The following is a 17598-nucleotide window of genomic DNA, read 5'->3' as shown; positions in this document are numbered from 1 at the left end:
CGAGGAAGAGAGGCATCCATGAAAGCAATGTTATTCTGTAAAAAATGAAGTGCCATAATGTTGATTAATTGTCGGGATGGATGATAAAACTTCATAAAATCTTTTGCCATATATCTAACTACAATGCATGCATATTAGTAGTGGGATAACTGGATGAAACAAAAAACTATAATATTTTGAACAACATCGACTAGTAGAGTCTGACCTCTGTTTTATCCATCCATCTTTTTTATTGGTTGGCAAGGACCCAATTGCACCAAAACCAACATGCTGTTTGCGATGCCGTATTGCCCCTGGGAATAACTAAACTCCCCATTACATGAAATACTCCTCCATGTTCCCGAAGATGATAGTGTTCACTAAATGGCTCTCTTGACAGCTTATGATCTTTGAACTCCTGGATCAACCAACCATAAATATGATTTATGAAAAAGCTACAATCCCTTTAGAAAAATGTGCATGTTTGGCAACATTTTTGAAACGGTTCCCAAAAAATTGTGTTTGACATATATATATTTGAGAACTCAAATGTAAATTGTTCTTCATCAAGTTACAATTAAGTTTATATTTAGTATAAAAAAATTTCAAAGTGTTTTTCATGTTTTCAATCATTTCTCAAAATACCATATAAAAATCAAATAAAACACCTCCAATTTCTTCTAAAAGACAACTGTTTTCACAACAAATACTCAAAAAACTATTTTCCATTAAAATTTGATCAAACATATTTTCTAAATTCAAAAAAAAAAAATTCTATTCTAGAAAGGAACAAAAAATTATTCTCTAAAATATTTACCAAATAGGCCCCAAGTTTGCCAAAGAAAAAAAAGCTAACCTCAATACTTACAGGGTGGTGTTTGCTAATGCATGATGGAATGGAACTGGCATTCGATCAGTTTGGTATGATCTTGAGAAGCTCAATATCGAACAAAAGGGTCTTGTCTATCAGCCCTTGGTTCCTCAGCACAAAATCCAAGGCTCGTTGACCCTATGAAACAGATTGGAATTTAGCACCTTCTGGGAAAAAAATGCATGGCTCTAAAGTATCTCCAAAAATATTTATACATTACCGAAAATGTTGTTGGTCTTGGTCCACTCTTGTTGAAGTCATTCTCAGGGTATCCCAGTTCAGGGGGCACTATGATCCTGCATCACTGTGAAGGGGAACTTGAAATTGTATGCATAGATTGTGTGAACAGTACATTGTACTGATCTTCCCAGTCCTAATTTTCTGATCAAAGTTAAAAGAGGAAAGTATGAAATTTTTTGCAAGAACAGTTTCCATGGATAACAACCCAAGAGGGGTTCTTCCCAAAAAGAAGTAAAATCAAGCATAAGAATGCCCCAATCAATTAGCTAGGTGTACCGTGTGACTTGGTCTCTTAATGATCGGCATGTTTTCTTTTGGGTCTACATAATCAATTCTGGTGACGATTATAATAGAGACCCACATCTGAAGCATTATAGAGTGGAGACTATGAGCAACTATAGACAGGAGCATGAGCAGGTCAAGAAATCAGGTTAGCTTGGAGATGTATGAACTCAAGCTTATATCTTCAGTTTTATTGTCTTTCTTATCTATTTGGTGCATGATATGTACGAATTCAGTTAAAATGGGAGCAATCGACTATTCATGATCCACATTCATGTATGTCAATCTCTCTAAAAATAACGAAGGCCATGTGAAGAAGGCAGATACAGCACCTTCTGACACTGCCCAGGGACATGCCGGAAACAGCTTCCTCAAAAGCTGGTATTACCTGACCATTCAAGAACCAGGCATCACAATTAAAAACTTCCATAGTCACTGCCAAAAAGGTGCCACCAATACAGCATAAAAGGAACAGACAACCGCTACAGCATAATGAAACAACCTAGTTGTTGTACAATTCAACCCTAGTACCCAACCACAAACAATGGCTTCTGATATAATCCCATATTTATAAATAAATAAATGAAGGGAAGAACCAGAAAGAATTCAATGTGCAGGAAAAATTATCACATCCATCCAACCTGATCTGAAAGGGAAAAAAAGGTTGGATGTTTAACATGAATAACAAGTTTTTTACCTGCTGTGATCCTACTCTAAATTTAAAAAAGTCTTTGTCATCGCCCTGCATATAAAAAAATAACAGAATTATTGCACTTCAGTCTAGTAGAATTGAAGAAAATCTAGTTTAAGAGGGTGTAAAGCATGCCATACCTGAAAGGAACCACCCTTTGTCTTGTTACGAGCTTCAAATATGCGCCCATAATATCCTATGGTGTAACCATCCCAATCAACCTAAAATTCATTTACAGTTTAGGGAATGCTACAGAATTTTCCATCTTGTGTAAAATAACTAAACATAAAATTGCAAGTCAATTTCTTCAGTAATTATTTAATCCAAATGTTTTGGTTTCTATTTTTGTGTCTATGCTGTTATTGCAGTGTCCAATCTTTCTCAGAACTCTATTTTTGGGGCCTTGCTTCATTCAAGTTGTGAAATTGAGTTGTTCATGGACTTCAATCTTTCAGAGTATCACTTTGTTTTTTCATTCTTTTGTGAAGGGATAGAAAGCATATTTATTTTTTTATAAGTATTTATTCCATTTATTGCTTGTAAGAATTTTTCTGTTTTGAGTGTCCCCAGAGTTCAAACAACTTTACACCAAGTTATAAATCCATGTAAACAAAAGATCAAGAGCCTACCACTACTGTCTCTCCCACCTTTGGTGAAGGGCCACTTCCCACTCGCAAGTCCTGCATTCTTTTTAAATATGGAATTAAAACAAATTAACTAAAACATGAGTGTATTGTGCAAGTTGATATACAAAGAGGTTTGACAAAGGTTATTCAATAGGTGACCTTATACTGAAGGCCTGATGCTGTTTCTGTGTAGTCTGGAAACCGCATCTTCGTCTTTCCATAATCCTTCCCCCTGAGCGCTGGCACTATAAGCACAACAAACATCCCAAAATAAGTCTTTGCAAGTTTGCAACTGAAATTGCAATTTAGATTATAACAGACAATCTATACATGATTAAAATCATTTGGCCAATTGCCAAACCACAGGCAGGGCACACCTAATCCAAGAGGCCACAATTTAACCAATTCCAAGTCCAAAATCAATTCAACTACATTACACATACTTGTAGGGAAATGACTAGCATTAAAAACAAAGATTCCACCAGTAGGAGAGAAAGAAAATCAAGGGGAAAAAAAGAGTTTTCAATAATTTTCCCCTTCTGCCATGCTTCTTCAAAGATATTCCTCTTTTATATGAAGATAAAAACACGTGAAATTCTTCTTTTCTTTTCTTTTTTATTATTTCATTTTTTTTCTCTGTATTTTGCATGACAAACCAAACAGAAAAATTCGAAATTCCTTCTCTCTTTTTTTATTTCTTTCTTTCTTTTTTCTTTTCAATTACTTTGTACTTTCCATGATCCTCACAGAGCCAAAGGAAGGGCAAAGAAAATTACTGTCAGCGAATTCAGATGCCACCGCCACTTCATTCTCAGAAGCATTCCATATGGCTCCCGCTAATAATCCAGTGGATAACATGGCAGCTTCTCTTCGGCCAAAGACTGGCCTACAGCCCATGCCACCACTTACATCTACAGAAAAAATACCACCAAAACAAGAAAAAACTCAATTTAATCCTAATCTATTTAAAAAAAAATGAAAATCTACAAATTCACTCACTGTTCCAATCTCAATCGAAACATTTCACTCACCGATCGAATAGGAAGACCTCGGCAGTTCCTGAGAAGAACCACCATTGCTACGCGGTATTTTCATGTGACGTCTCTGAAGAATGAAAACAAATCTGATCAATTTTACTACAGAAACAGCAAATTTTTTAATAAGTAGAATTTTGACATAGTAGGATTTTGAAAAACAAATGCAAGAGAAGCATCCAACCGATTTGGAGGCCTTTCCAAGAGATATTGCGAGAGAATTTGGAAGAAATCCTTCTATAGCTGAGATCGACGCCATTGGATTTCCAACCACAACACCACTATCGGAGTAAGAGAGAGAAAGCGAGGAGGGCTTCCGCAGGAAGATAACGGCCCCAACTTGTGGCGCACTGGAAACTTCTCTTCGCGTCAGCTACTCTTTATAGGGTGCCGTTGCCGAATGAAATTATGCCACGTGGACACCGAAGATTGGGATCAATTAGAATTAAGGCTCCATTTGGTCTGCGTACGGAAAGTTTGAGATGGTAACTTTACCGTAGTCCCCTTTGTTCATATCTAAAAATGAAGATCGAAAGTGAAAATTTGGTCAAATTCAGTCCATTTCTTTCTATCTAGCAATTGTCTCATTTGATCTTCTTCGTATTCTTCATACATGTTTCACCTAATTCACATTTGTTCATATATTTATATGTTCGAAGTCCGGAATGGAATAAACACCCCAGAATTATCATGCTCGATTTATGAATACGTACTGAAAGGGTAGGGGTATGTTTGTTAGCTATTCTCAAAAATATCTTTATATCATTTAAAAATAAAAAAATAAACATGTTTCACCCAGAAAAAAGTTTTTTTATTTTCTGTTCTTAAAAATAAAAAATAAGATGTTCTAGGATGACATGTTTTAATTACTTATGAAAAATAATTAAAAATAATACATTACAGAAAAAAAATATATATTTTAAAAAATAAAAATCCCATTATGAAATGAACTTTTATTTTACAAAAACATTTTGCATTCGTAGCCATATCCTGTTCAAGAAACCTGCCATCATCCAAACAAAGACTTGACGACTAAGAGAATACCAGATGTTATTAGCCTGCCAACCATGTTATAAACTTATAAGTAGCCCTGCTTTGCCAGATTCAGAATAAAGGCCCCAAAAAGGTTCCATGGGATGCAGAATACAATGTTAAACTAGAGTCTACAAGCAATAAATCAACACATCCACATATCTGACGACATAGCTCCCATCAAAGCTCCTTATAGCTATACCTGTTATCATCTTCACTGATATCACTACTCACCCATGGATTTTCAGTGTCAGCAGTTTTCAATCTTGTCCCTACTTTTATAATCTGTCCATGGGCATTTCCTTCATTAGAATGACAATCCAAGTCTATTCACAAAGTTGAAGAAACCCAACCAACAGCAAATATGAAATAACTGGCAGTAACCCACTCATATGATACATGATCTAGTCTTTTAAACATCACTCATCAACTAATTTACAGCAGGGATTGAGACCCAGCTGGCTTTATTGAGTCGCCAAGACAGTAATAAAAGAACCGAGACGCTTACAGGCTAACCAGTTTAAGGGAGTTTGCCTTCTCTTGCAGGCTATCAAGCAGGCTGTCAAAGCTCTTCTTGAAAGACTCCACTCCTTCAAGTTCCAGCTGAGACCCGACATAGCCCCAGTCAATCCCCAACTTCTCAAGTGCACTGTAAATGCCTTCAGCTTCAGATACATTGGAATCAATTGTCCTTGAAACAACACCATGGTCAACAAATGCTTGGAGAGCTTGGTCGGGCATGGTTGAAACCTGAAAAAGGAAGTTGGCAGTAAATTATGGAACTGTTTAAGTAAATGGTAGATAACTTTCTTAGGATGCTGACAACAATTACTGCCAAATCCAACTGAGGTTGCAATATAAGAAGGCTCACCGTGTCGGGTCCAATAAGAGGAGACACATATAGTGTGTCAGGGTAGGCAGGATTCTTGACACTGGTTGAAGCCCACAGCAGCCTCTGTTTCTTGGCACCTTTCTTCACCAGAGCTTCCCATCTAGGCCCAGAGAATTTCTTCTGGTAGAGCTGGTATGCCAGTGCTGCTTGAGCTACTGCAGCCTAGAACATATAAAAGTCCCATGATATTAGGTCCTGAGTTTTAAACCCTCGAAAGGATGACAATTTGATTGTAAATTAATTTATTACCTTTCCTCGGAGATCAAGGGCCTCTGGAGTTCCAATTTTCTCAAGCAACTTGTCAATGAGGGTGTCTACCCGACTGACAAAGAAGGAGGCAACACTTGTAACCCTGGAGAGGTCACTTAGCCCAGAAGCCTCAAGCCCATCTAAGTAAGCATCAATGACAGCTTCATATCTCGGGAGAGAGAATATAAGCTGGCACATCCATAACAGAAAATGATGGTTAGAATGCTATTATAAGAAAAAGAGAAGCACACCAAGGACTATACTACCACAAGTGAGATTGGAGGAAAAAGAGGGTGATCTTAATAACAACTTGGCTTTGAAATTGGAAAGGTGGCTGTAAGCATTTGCATTTTCACTCATATCCCTCCATCTTCCTAGAAACCAGTTGGTGAAATCTATTCAGGATTCTTATTTATCATCCAATACTTAGACAGCTGCTTTGAAATGATAGTGGCCGTTAGATCAAAAGGGAGCAAGAGGAAAAAGATATTTTTTATGCATGTATCCCAATTTCTCAAAAGAATGCTTAATTCACAAACAGTGAGTCCTTTTTCCCTCAGGGTAGTAGTGGAAAGCCAATAGCACTGCCAGACAGTTTTTTCATTTTTCATTTTTTTTTTCCCTTTTAATTTTTTCCTGAAAAGCTTAGATGGAGCAGAACTTCTGCAGCATACGAGAGAGGACAGTTCAAGGTAAACAGAGTGAAAAGTACGTATTTTTATTGCCCAAAAAAAAGGAAAGAGAAAAAAACAGTTGTTGATGACCGACCATATTTTTTTCTTCATTTTTAACTTATAACAACAAAAGGAACTAATGGAGCAAATTCTAACATTTTGCAGCAACAGAGGAGGCCTGTCATATAAAAGTTCCATTCCTTTTTTAATTTTTTGTTTGGTCCCCACTAGAAGCGAACCTGGACCACCCACAACCTTAACCCCAATCCCCAACCACTTAAACCATGCCCCAAAGGCTAAAAGTTCTATTCCATCACACTTGTCACTTGGGCTCGATGACATAATTTACCTTAAAACTACTTTTCCACTAATCAATAGCTTAACCAGAACCCAGATTGCTAGGATCACCTACCAGTATAAGATTATAAGAGCAATGTAGTGGTCAATCATGCCAAGACAACTTAACCTTTTTCCAGTTTTACTAGTATACCTCTAAAATTGTAGGTAATCAAGGATGCATAGCAAAAACTTACAGTTACATTGACACTAATGCCAAGTGAAATAACTTCCTTGATTGAAGGGACGCATGGAGCTGTCGCCGGGATCTTTATATAGACATTAGGGCGATCAACCACTTTATAAAGCCATTTTGCAGCTTCTACAGTCCCTACAGTATCATCAGCAAGCTTTGGAGAAACTTCAACAGAAACATAGCCATCTCCTCCATCCGTCTCATCATAGATTGGCTCAAAAAGTCTGCACGCATCTTGGATGTCCTTCACCACAAGCTCCCAGTATGCACTTTCAATGTCTTTTCCTGCTAGTACAAGTTCCCTGCAGAATCCAGAGGTTTAAAATGTTAGATTTACCAACTCTGAAGGATCAACTCGGATGTTAGTATTGGATTCCAGGTTCTGCAAGAGCAGCATAACTAACTTCCAGACAGCCAAAGCATGTGCTAACCAGCAAGCTCTTCTGAAATCTGACTACTCATACGAATACAAACTTTATACACAACATTCTGATGACTAAAAACTAACAAGTTGCAATCTTTCTTACTCCACCACAATCCCCTTGATGAACCTTTTCATGGTTCACCCTTGCAGATGAGCTCCACCCACCTTGGGAGATCTCAAATGGGTAGAGGTCATCTGAAAAGAATCATGCAATTGACTTGTTAACATGATGGAATTATAATTTAGAAAATATATATATATACCTGAACTGTTCATTGTAAGCATTGGAAGATGATATCGCCTTCTGGAAAATCTGCAACCATATAAATAGAATAGCTCATTGCAAGAGATTGCAACTAATAAATGAAAATGACAAAAGAAACATGTGAAAATACAATCATATCAGTTCAAAAACAGTATCTTTCACTTTCTTTTCCCCCCCTTTCCTTTCTACTGTCAAAAGAAATATCCTCCACACCTGTTGGAACAGGGGAAGAACCAAAGAGAATAAGAAAAAAGGTATGTGTAATTACCGCTGGGTTGCTAGTTACACCTCTGACACCACTTGCAATCAGTGGAAGGAGATCGGTAACAGGCCTGCAGAGGTTATCATACCATGGGCTCTGCCCTCCCTGCTCATAGAGATCATGAAGAGTTGTTCTCTTTATTTGGCTTCCATTTCCCTCAAGTTGGGAACATCTGACACTGTAATAAATAACATACGGAATGAGAACTTCTCAAACTTTACAATCAGAGAAAGCCTCTAAAAATTAAACTTTAGAATTAGAGAAAAATGAAACAACAAGCAACTATCACAAGAATCCAATCACTAATACATGATTGAATGCACTTTGTCTTACAATGTTTTAATTAAATAGTGAGCCCAAAAAGGAGCTTGAAATTCTGTATGCAAATTCAAGGCATAACTTTCAACTTTCAATCCAAATCCAAGCATGGAGTCTAATTCCATTGATATAACCAACTCCTTGCTTTTATCATTAAAGAAAACATAAAGCTGAACAATTGTTACTAATAATAAATATTTTGGTTCAAATGAAAGGGGTTCGCCAGACAAATTAACTCATAAAGCATTGTTTTATGTTGTTTTTCCCCTTACAGCCTTATTGACCAATTACTGCGGTCACCATGGGTACAAAGCAATGGTCCTAGGCCCAAGATGAAATGAAATGACAAAAATCATATAGGTTGCATTTGATTCCCAAAAAGAATTAAGGAAAGAAAAAAAATGCTAAGAAAAATGATTTTCTCATGTTTGGTTTATCGAAAGAAAATCAAATATAATTATAATTAGTTAGAAATTAATACATATTTTAAATTATTTAATCTTTACATAAAATAGGAAAAATAAGTGAAATGAGTTTGAAGTAGCAAATAAAATGACTTATAGATTCTAAACCGATTTTTTATTTTCCTTCATTCCGTCCTACTTTTCCTCTATTTTCTTTGTCTTCCTCAAATTTTCCCTAACCAAACATAGCCTTACACAATCAACCACCAAGAAGCTGAATTTAGCTTAGGAGTTGACCAGCAGGTCCAAAAAAGAAGCCACATTGTACCAAACCATCCGATTGATAACAAACTAACAATACAAACAACAGCTGAGCCATTTCATTGAAAGGGACTTAATTTCAGAAATATTAACATGACATGCCATTAAACCTTGAGAAGCATTTCCTTCATAAATTTTTCACCAGGTGAATATGATCATGGCATCAAATCAAATAAAAATACAAATACAAACCCACAATACATACAAAATGGCCTTGCTTAGTTGAAAGCACTACGATTAAACAATCCTAAACAGATTCATTCAAACAATTCCTCCAACTCATTCAATATATTCACAAATCTGCATACAATAAGATTTCTCCAACTGATACTCGGACAGTAAAAGATCAAACCAAACCAAACAAAGATCACAACATCCCAATACAAAAAAAATTCAAAAAAGAAGAACAAAAGACCAAAGCTTACATCAATGATCCCCTGACGACGTCGTTCCGAACGGACAACCTAGAAGACGAAACTCTAGCATTGAAAACATCTCTGCTGTGAAAATCGATCAAACACTTAGGCTGCAAAGATCTGGACTTCAAAGAACCAGAAACAGAAGAAGAAGAAACAGGACTAGGGCTTACAAGCTTGGAAATGGAAGCCATGGGAATATGGGATCACAGAGAGAAAAGGGTTTGGTGAATTCCCTTTATTATTATGATTACGATATAAACAAGGAAAGGGTCAGGGTTTTAAAGGGAAGGCTAAATCTGGATTTTTGGTTTTGACTGGGCAGGTGGAGACGTCGACGAGTGAGGGAGAAGAAGGGCAAAAATAGGCAGAATGGTTGGAGATTTGGGTTGATGGCTATGATTGAAATGTCGGTTCTGCCCTTTTAGTTGGGGACCAGCCATCACTTTGAGGTCATGATGAGGTAGGGTTAAACAGTAATTCTGGTTTTACCACCAACTTTTTTAATTCTATATTATTATTATTATTTTGGCGTTCAATCCCATTGAAGAGTGAAGTGAAGCTATGGGTCAATTGAGTTTTTCTATGTTTTTTTTCTGGTACACCAAACATCCCTTCAATGCTATCTCCCCACCAACCACAGCCTCTATTATACATACATATATACATGTATAGGGCCATGCTACGGTTATTCATCTTTTAATAATGAAAGAATTAAATACCCAAAAATAATAAAAATTAGAGACAATTATGTTTTGGATCAGTTTAACTCAAAAATCAAGCTTTGATCTATATAAATTATATAATTGACAGGGATGATATAAAATATGAAAAGATCAATATATCCTTCAAAACTATTTTCTACCATAATATTTGACTAACTTTTTTATTTTAAATCTTTTTTTAATAATTATTCTGAAAATTTTATTATTTTTAGAAAACTAATTTTTTTTAAAATATATTATTTTTTAAAATAAATATGATATATTTTTAGTTATTTTTTATATACATAATTTTAAAAATATATACTTTTCAAGATGTTTGATTTTTAAATAATAATAATTTATTTTTATTTTTTTGGAAAATGGTGTATTTTTTTCCAAATCACTAAATTATATTGAATTTTATTGAAGTTTACAAAAGGAATAAAATTTAAATTAATATTTTTCTCTCTTTTTTTTCATAGTCAACAAATGTCATTTTCGAAAAAATAAAAAATTCATATTCTTCTTCTCGATTTCACACTTTCTTTTGGTTTTAGGCTTAAATGATGAGATTATATGGACCAAAGCTTAATTTTTTTATCCTAAATGGGTCCAAAACACAATTGTCCTTAAAAATTAAAAACTAAAAATATAAGGATATAATAATCATTTAAATGCATAACAAATAAATATTTTTGTTAGTGAAAATAAATAAAATTACAATAAAAAAAATGAAATGACATTATTTAGTAAATATGAGAAGCAAATTATTGGATTTTTTTTATGTGAAAGAATAAAATGTGGAAAATCCTAAAAATGGGTAAAATATACTTATAACCCTAAGAAGAATTACCTTAGATTTGTTAGAATGAAATTTGAAATGTTTTGATATGGACTAAGATTTTTAGATATGACTCTCCAAATTGAGTTTGGTCTCTTTGTTTTGTAACCTTTGAAGGCACTCAAGGGGTGGCTTTTGTGATCGTGACCAAGCTTGTAGGGGAAAAAAAAATTATGAAGCCACTTGAAGGACTACCCTTTTTCATTTATTTTTTTATTTTTATTTTATTTTTTATTTTTTGAATTAAGGAGCTTTGTGAGAAAGTGGAAGGAAAAACTTTTAAGTTTATATATGGCGGATACATTTAATTTTGAATTGAAGATTAAGAAGGTTGCAAAGCATTTGAATCTTGAAATGGTATTTGAAAGTGAGAAAATGGAAGGGAAAAAAATATGGAAAGTGAAATCTAATCTTGTTTAGAATTAGCATATTTTTTGAAGATGAAGATTAAATTTGAGTCATAATCCAAATATACCACCTTTAAGTTCCAACTCATTTTCCAATACTTCAATACAATACAAAATTCTCCGGTTGAAAGGCGCATTTGAACTTCAAAAGTCATGTTGGATAGACAAGAATATTTGAAAAAGCTTCTTAAAAAAATGGAAGGCTTTTTAGTTATTTTTTAAAAAACAATTCTCAAAAAAATAAAAATAAATAAATAAACACTTTATAAGGTAAAAATAAAAATTTTAAATTATTTTTGGAAACAAATTTTGTCTAGAACATCAAATATGGAAAATAGTTTTCTTGATTTTTAGAAAACTTATATACCATCTAAAAATTAATAAAATATTCTTCATATTTTTAATTATTTTTTAAAATATTCTATAAATGATTTAAAAAAAAAACACCTCAAATTAATTTTTTTAAAACATTTCAATCAAAAAACTACTAATCATAGTTATTAAGTCAATAAAATGATTTCCCAATATTTTACTCTTAAATGCACTATTGGAAACAAGATTTTTAGGGTTCTACTCCAAAGCAGGTGGTGACACATTGGAAACATCTGAAAATTTACTACAAAACAAAAATGATAGTAGTACTATAGTCTATAATACGTGGAATGGGGAATCAGTCACATGTTCAACAGAGTATCAAACTGGCCCCAATCTAAACCTAACCCCACTAATGTGACCTTTACTATGGCTCAAGGGATGCCCACAATGATAATAAAAACTAATGAATGAATAATGCAATACCCAATAATCATGCCCTCATTGTACTGAAAATTCCAATTTGTTTTCATCTCCTAATTCAATTCATTTAGGGTATGTTTAGTTTCTAAAAAATTTGAATAAAAATATAAGGAAAAGAAAATAAAAGAAAAAAGAAAATGAAAAATAACTTTTAAATGTATAAATTATTTTTATATATTATTTCAAACTTACTTTAGTTATTTTAAATCTTTTATATAAGATTAAATAATTTAAAAATACTTAGATTTATAATTAATTTTAATTATATTTGATTTTATCTTGTATTTTCTAGTGTAAAACCAAACACGAGAAATAAATTTTTCTTAACATTTTTCCTTCTTTTCTTAAGAATTTCCTGTATCCAAACATAACCTTAGAATTGGACAAAAACCAAAATGTAGAGCCTTTGATTTAAATCAAACAATAACTGTTGCAAAGCACAAGCACTACGCCAAACACCTATACCTGCAAAATGGCATATGTGTTGAAACTGTTAAGCATCTCACCATTTAAGTATCTCAACAAATGGTGAGATTAAAATAAGAACAATGGGGATTTACATCTGGGTATGGACTCAGCATACTTGACAGTTTGATACAAACTCCAGCTGGTTAGAGACGGGGCAAAACAGTGAAAGGGGAATAACAAAAATGTGCTGGGATGAAAAAAGCTGCTTCTGTCACCATGGTTTCAGGTCTCCTACAGGCCCCGCTGTCCAATTTAAGGCATTTTCCCCAAGCTTCAAGTAAACATTCTTGTTGTGCGGCAACTTGCGAGCTAGACCATTCAGTATCTGGTGGAAAGCATCTCCTGATTGGGCAGGCTGGGGAAACAACATTGCCTGCTTCATTGAAGGATTAGCTAGCAGCCTCTGTTTTCGTAGGATTACTTCTGGTGGAATGGATGTAAGGATGGTGTCAAGGTTAGGGACATCTTCTTCTGCTACAAACACTCCAATTTCCTCCCATGGGATAGCATCGGCAAAGGGTAGGACAATGTCATCTGCTATGATGACAGGGATGCAGCCAAATATCACTGCCTCAACTAGCCTGGGGCTCCAAGGGGCCCAACCCAGGGGACATAGACAGAAAATAGCACGTTGCATGTCTTCATAATATGTCGTTGGGTGCTCAGTGGAGATGTCAAAGAGCGGGTTGTCCTTAAAGTTCTCCCAAACTGCTGCCCTTGCACCTCTGTCAGTCAATTAAAAGAGTTAGATAGGAGTTGATTCATTCAACCCAAAAGACCTAATATAAAAGACAAAGCCATGTATCATACAAGATGTTGCTTCCTTGTTTCCTACAAAAGGCAGATAAGTACTAATACATATCTTAATTTTTTATGCAAGTTAACAACATAATACATATGATCCCTTAATAAAGGCTATAAGAAAACATCGAATACTGGGTAGGACGTGGGTGCTTTAACCAAGCTTGGATTCAGCCACACCAAAGTAGGCCTTCTCCAACTAGCAAACCCAAGATGATGAGCAAAAGATTAGCTCATAAGAACATTTTGGAGATCACGATTTACTCCAGATTGGGTCTAGTATTTAAACCCTACTTCCAAACATAATTTACACATTAAATACATATTTTAGTGGTCACCACCTGCTTCATTCAAAATGTCCTTTTGCTTGGTCCCAGAGGTTGGTAACTTACTTGGTGAACATATTTAATAGATGTTGTACCACATTTGATGAAATATCACATCTGTGTGGTGATAATTCACATTGATTCACGACTGATGTGGTGACTGCAAGTAGGAATCACCAAACCTAACCCCTATTATTCAATTGCCCATGGTATCAAATTTCAATGCAATTCTCAATCAGAGGAAAAGAAAAAGGAAAAATAACACTAACCCACATACCTTGCATAGTAACCACCTTCAGGGTCATTATTCACATCATAAAACAAACCACGGAAGTAAACGAAGATGGACCGAGGGGTTTCTTGGGGAATTAGGTGGGCCTGCATTTTTTGTGGGGGAGCATATGGCGGAATTGTGATTGAACCCTCATTCAAGCACACATGGTTCCTTTGTCCAAAAGTCTGAACCAAGGTTGCACGTTGGAGTAATGGGAGAATCCCCCGTTCAATAGCTTTCTCTTCCTACACAATACGAACAAAGATGGAACACTCACATGTGAGTTATGCCAAGATAAAGTACAACGAATATTTTTCAATTCAGATGTAGGCAGGATTTCGCATTCATATGAACCAGAAAAACATAAACTTAGATGGGAACCTTGTTCCAGCCACAATTTGACAAAAAGAAGCAAGAAAAAGCTACCTTTTTCTCAGGGTCTTAAGCATAGGATGTTGTTAGATATATCAACTGACACAAATCAATTTCTTGTGCTTAATCTGGAAACAAGGTGTAAGATAAAAACCTACAAAACCTATGACTCATTCAATGAGTATCATATTTCAGTGAGCTTGGACGGTTTATACAATGCATTCACCTAGCGAAGCTTTTATAGTATGTACCACACTCTAGAGGCACAATGTAAGTTTCTTAACTGCATTTTCTTTCCACCTACTTTTCCCTTTAAATCTGAAGATAGAGCTATTGCCTTTTGTAGACACATATGTTTCCGCTTAGATAATGTTATATATTTATACAATTAAACCTAATTTTGGTTAAATTCTGCATATACGTTTTGAATATTTTGTAATATAAATTTGAAAAAGAAAAAATAAAAAAGAAAGAATAAAACAGAGTACATCATTCAGGTTTCTTTTTTTCTTTTTCTTTTTTTTCTAAAATTATAATGACATCAAAAAAAGACATGCCAAAAAACTTGCTAAAATTATTGAGGGTGAAGACATGGGTGATATATAGAAGGGTGTGGAACATGTCTTTGACAATAAGAATATCATCTCTAACACCTAAATATTAAGAAACAGTGTAGTAGACCAGCACATTAGTACTATAAGTGTCTATGCATATAGGAATGATTATTTGTTATTTATTTGATTGTCGTAACTTTTTTTTTTTCAATTCTCTTGAGATTTAATCCTGACTTGAATTATTATATATTCTTATTAGTGTAACATGAAACTTCAAGCAGCAGATTGATTTCCTCTCTAGTACAACCCTCCTGAGTTTGTCAGGGCATCCGTTATATTGCATAATGCCAAGAATGTTGTTGCTGTAGTATGAGAAGAAATTTCGCAGGTATTGTCTACCTTAAGTGAAAAGAGGTAATGGTGTTATATGATTGACATCCTGGTGAACTTAAGGGACTAGGAAAGTAGTGGACACAACAAAGGGTGAATCATTCTAGAATCTGTGGATAGTACAGTTATCCAATCAGATAACTTTTCCAACTCAAATCAGACTGGAAAAAACCAGAAGGGGTATCAACCTTCCCTTCTTGTAGTTCACCAGGAGAAGAAAGCATTGTATGTAGCATACCAATATCAAGATATAAGTACTAGATTTTGAAAAAAATTCCTAACTAGTATGTAAGAATACGAGGGTCTTACTTGGTAATGAAAGCAGGCTCCAAAGTCATGAGGCACAACAAAGAAGTGATCAGCCCCTTCTGTCCGATTCCAGTAAGGCCAGTTTGAAGAAATGAGCTGTATTGCACTTCTCATCATCCTTGGTGATTTGAAGGGCAATGGCAAGCCATTCGGTGTAAGGTCGCAAGTTGTGTATATTGGAGTGTAAAACCAATCTGCTTCCTCAGGATTGAGGGTTCGAACAGGGCTGGACAAGAGGAACCGATGCATGAAAATTTCAGCTGCAAACATATGGTTGAGACATCTGGGGTCCTTCTGAAGGATCTTTTTGTTGTATTTGCTTGGAAGCTCGTACACAAAAACCTTCAACCTTCCTACTGGATCATCTTCCAAAACATCACCCGCACTTCCTGCATTCATTGAAACCCAAAGTGGAGTTCAGATTACATGCTTCAGAGTCCCCATTAAATCAAACTGCTCAAGAGAACTTAGAATTGTTTAACTCTCGGGAACTTTGATGATAAAAAATTCCCTTCTTAAGCTCTCATACTCAAAAGATCCACACAAAGCCTTAATTGTCCCTGTTCCTCGTCTAATCATGGAGCTAATCTCCTCTAAAGAAAAATGATATGATGGAAAAGCAAATAATATGAACAATTGAATTTCAAATACACAATGATATAGAACCTGCAATCCAAGTCTATAAAACCAGGATATTATCTATATTCAAACCACAGAAAACCTTCACTTCCCACCCAGCTCTAGCCACCAGACAAAAGCATTCCATGAGCCCAAAAACCCAGAAATGGTGTTCTTTTTTATTTGTTCGTGGTGCTGATTATGGAGAAGGGGAGAAGGGGAGAAGGTCAAGTCCCCAAATTTCATCTTGACTGAGTCCCACAAAATCTAAAGCACAAACTGATTTCAAATCAACTATAGCCATACTTGTTCTGATTCAACCAACATTCACTTCCATTAAGAACAGAACTCAAAGGCACAAAAGCAGAAACAAGTACAAATCCATAAACCAAGTAAAATCCCTATAGTTTCAATCTTCAACCTAAACAAGAGTTCACAAAAACAGCAAAAACCCAAATCAAATCACCAAAAAAGAAAAGACAAAAAGAACTATTTCAGAGCTAATTCACCTGAAATTCGCTCCGTATGTGGATGACGGTCAAGCCCATGAGCACCAATTCCCCAAACAAACCCAAAAACCAAAACCCAAATCCAAACCCCCATTTTTTTTCTCTTTTCACCCCAAAACCCCCAGATCAATGAAACCGATGAAGAAATCGAACTGGGTTTCTGTGGGTTCGTCCCGAAGAAGACGAAGAGGGCAATACTTTTATGGAGACAATGTGGTTGGGACGTCGTATGGGGCAGTGGTTGAAAGGCTTTCTTAGAGTATAGGTTTTGACACTGAATAACAAATTGGAAGTTTCAGGTCACAAGGACTGATAGAGAAAACAATGAGAAGAGTTGCTTGAAGAAACGGAGAAAAGGGTCGAAACGACGCGTTTTGGTGAATGGGATTTGCAGGTAATGCTTGAATCAGAGGGGTTTGATGACAGGTCTATCTCATACACCAAGCAGGCTGTTTGAAGGCTTATAGTAGTTAATACATTCGCCTCTTCTGTCCCACCAAAGTCTTTCTCTCTGTGTTTTCCACCGTTGATTTCGGAAGAATCGGTTGATGTGATGTAAATCTTATTGTTAAAATATTACAGAGGACGAGGATCCGATCTGCATCGTATCAAAATCCGACCGACATTTTTATGAGTTTCATTCTGTCTCATTTATTCATTTCCTTCAGTCTAGACTCTATAGGTATAAATGAAAATTTTCAAAATAAATCCAAGTGTT

The 17598-nt window shown here is 35.3% G+C and overlaps 3 protein-coding genes across 3 annotated transcripts; all 3 read right to left on the bottom strand.

Annotated features, from left to right (window-relative positions):
• Positions 1-15: 15 nt before the first annotated feature.
• On the bottom strand, positions 16-4088 carry LOC117925645 (peptidyl-prolyl cis-trans isomerase FKBP19, chloroplastic). The gene is made up of 11 exons (XM_034844714.1): positions 3908-4088; positions 3721-3793; positions 3466-3600; positions 2849-2934; positions 2693-2743; positions 2204-2284; positions 2070-2114; positions 1705-1760; positions 1071-1146; positions 848-988; positions 16-397 (listed from the first exon to the last, which is right to left on the bottom strand). The coding sequence occupies exons 1-10, from the start codon at positions 3980-3982 to the stop codon at positions 893-895; spliced, it is 774 nt and encodes a 257-aa protein (XP_034700605.1). The 5' UTR covers positions 3983-4088; the 3' UTR covers positions 16-397; positions 848-892.
• A 668-nt stretch (positions 4089-4756) lies between these two features.
• LOC117917691 (transaldolase) lies at positions 4757-9857 on the bottom strand. The gene is made up of 7 exons (XM_034834054.1): positions 9522-9857; positions 8060-8231; positions 7790-7839; positions 7104-7404; positions 5897-6085; positions 5627-5809; positions 4757-5505 (listed from the first exon to the last, which is right to left on the bottom strand). Exons 1-7 carry the CDS (start codon positions 9704-9706, stop codon positions 5260-5262), a joined length of 1326 nt encoding a protein of 441 aa, XP_034689945.1. The 5' UTR covers positions 9707-9857; the 3' UTR covers positions 4757-5259.
• Positions 9858-12638: 2781 nt separating this feature from the next.
• Positions 12639-17313, bottom strand: LOC117924405 (probable beta-1,4-xylosyltransferase IRX10L). Its single transcript, XM_034843043.1, has 4 exons — positions 16881-17313; positions 15754-16142; positions 14132-14373; positions 12639-13452 (listed from the first exon to the last, which is right to left on the bottom strand). Exons 1-4 carry the CDS (start codon positions 16972-16974, stop codon positions 12939-12941), a joined length of 1239 nt encoding a protein of 412 aa, XP_034698934.1. The 5' UTR covers positions 16975-17313; the 3' UTR covers positions 12639-12938.
• Positions 17314-17598: the final 285 nt, after the last annotated feature.

The sequence above is a fragment of the Vitis riparia genome, chromosome 1 (assembly GCF_004353265.1).
Source record: "Vitis riparia cultivar Riparia Gloire de Montpellier isolate 1030 chromosome 1, EGFV_Vit.rip_1.0, whole genome shotgun sequence".
NCBI lineage: Eukaryota > Viridiplantae > Streptophyta > Magnoliopsida > Vitales > Vitaceae > Vitis > Vitis riparia.
Note: the sequence above shows the minus strand (reverse complement) of the source record. Positions and strands in the feature narration are given on the sequence as shown.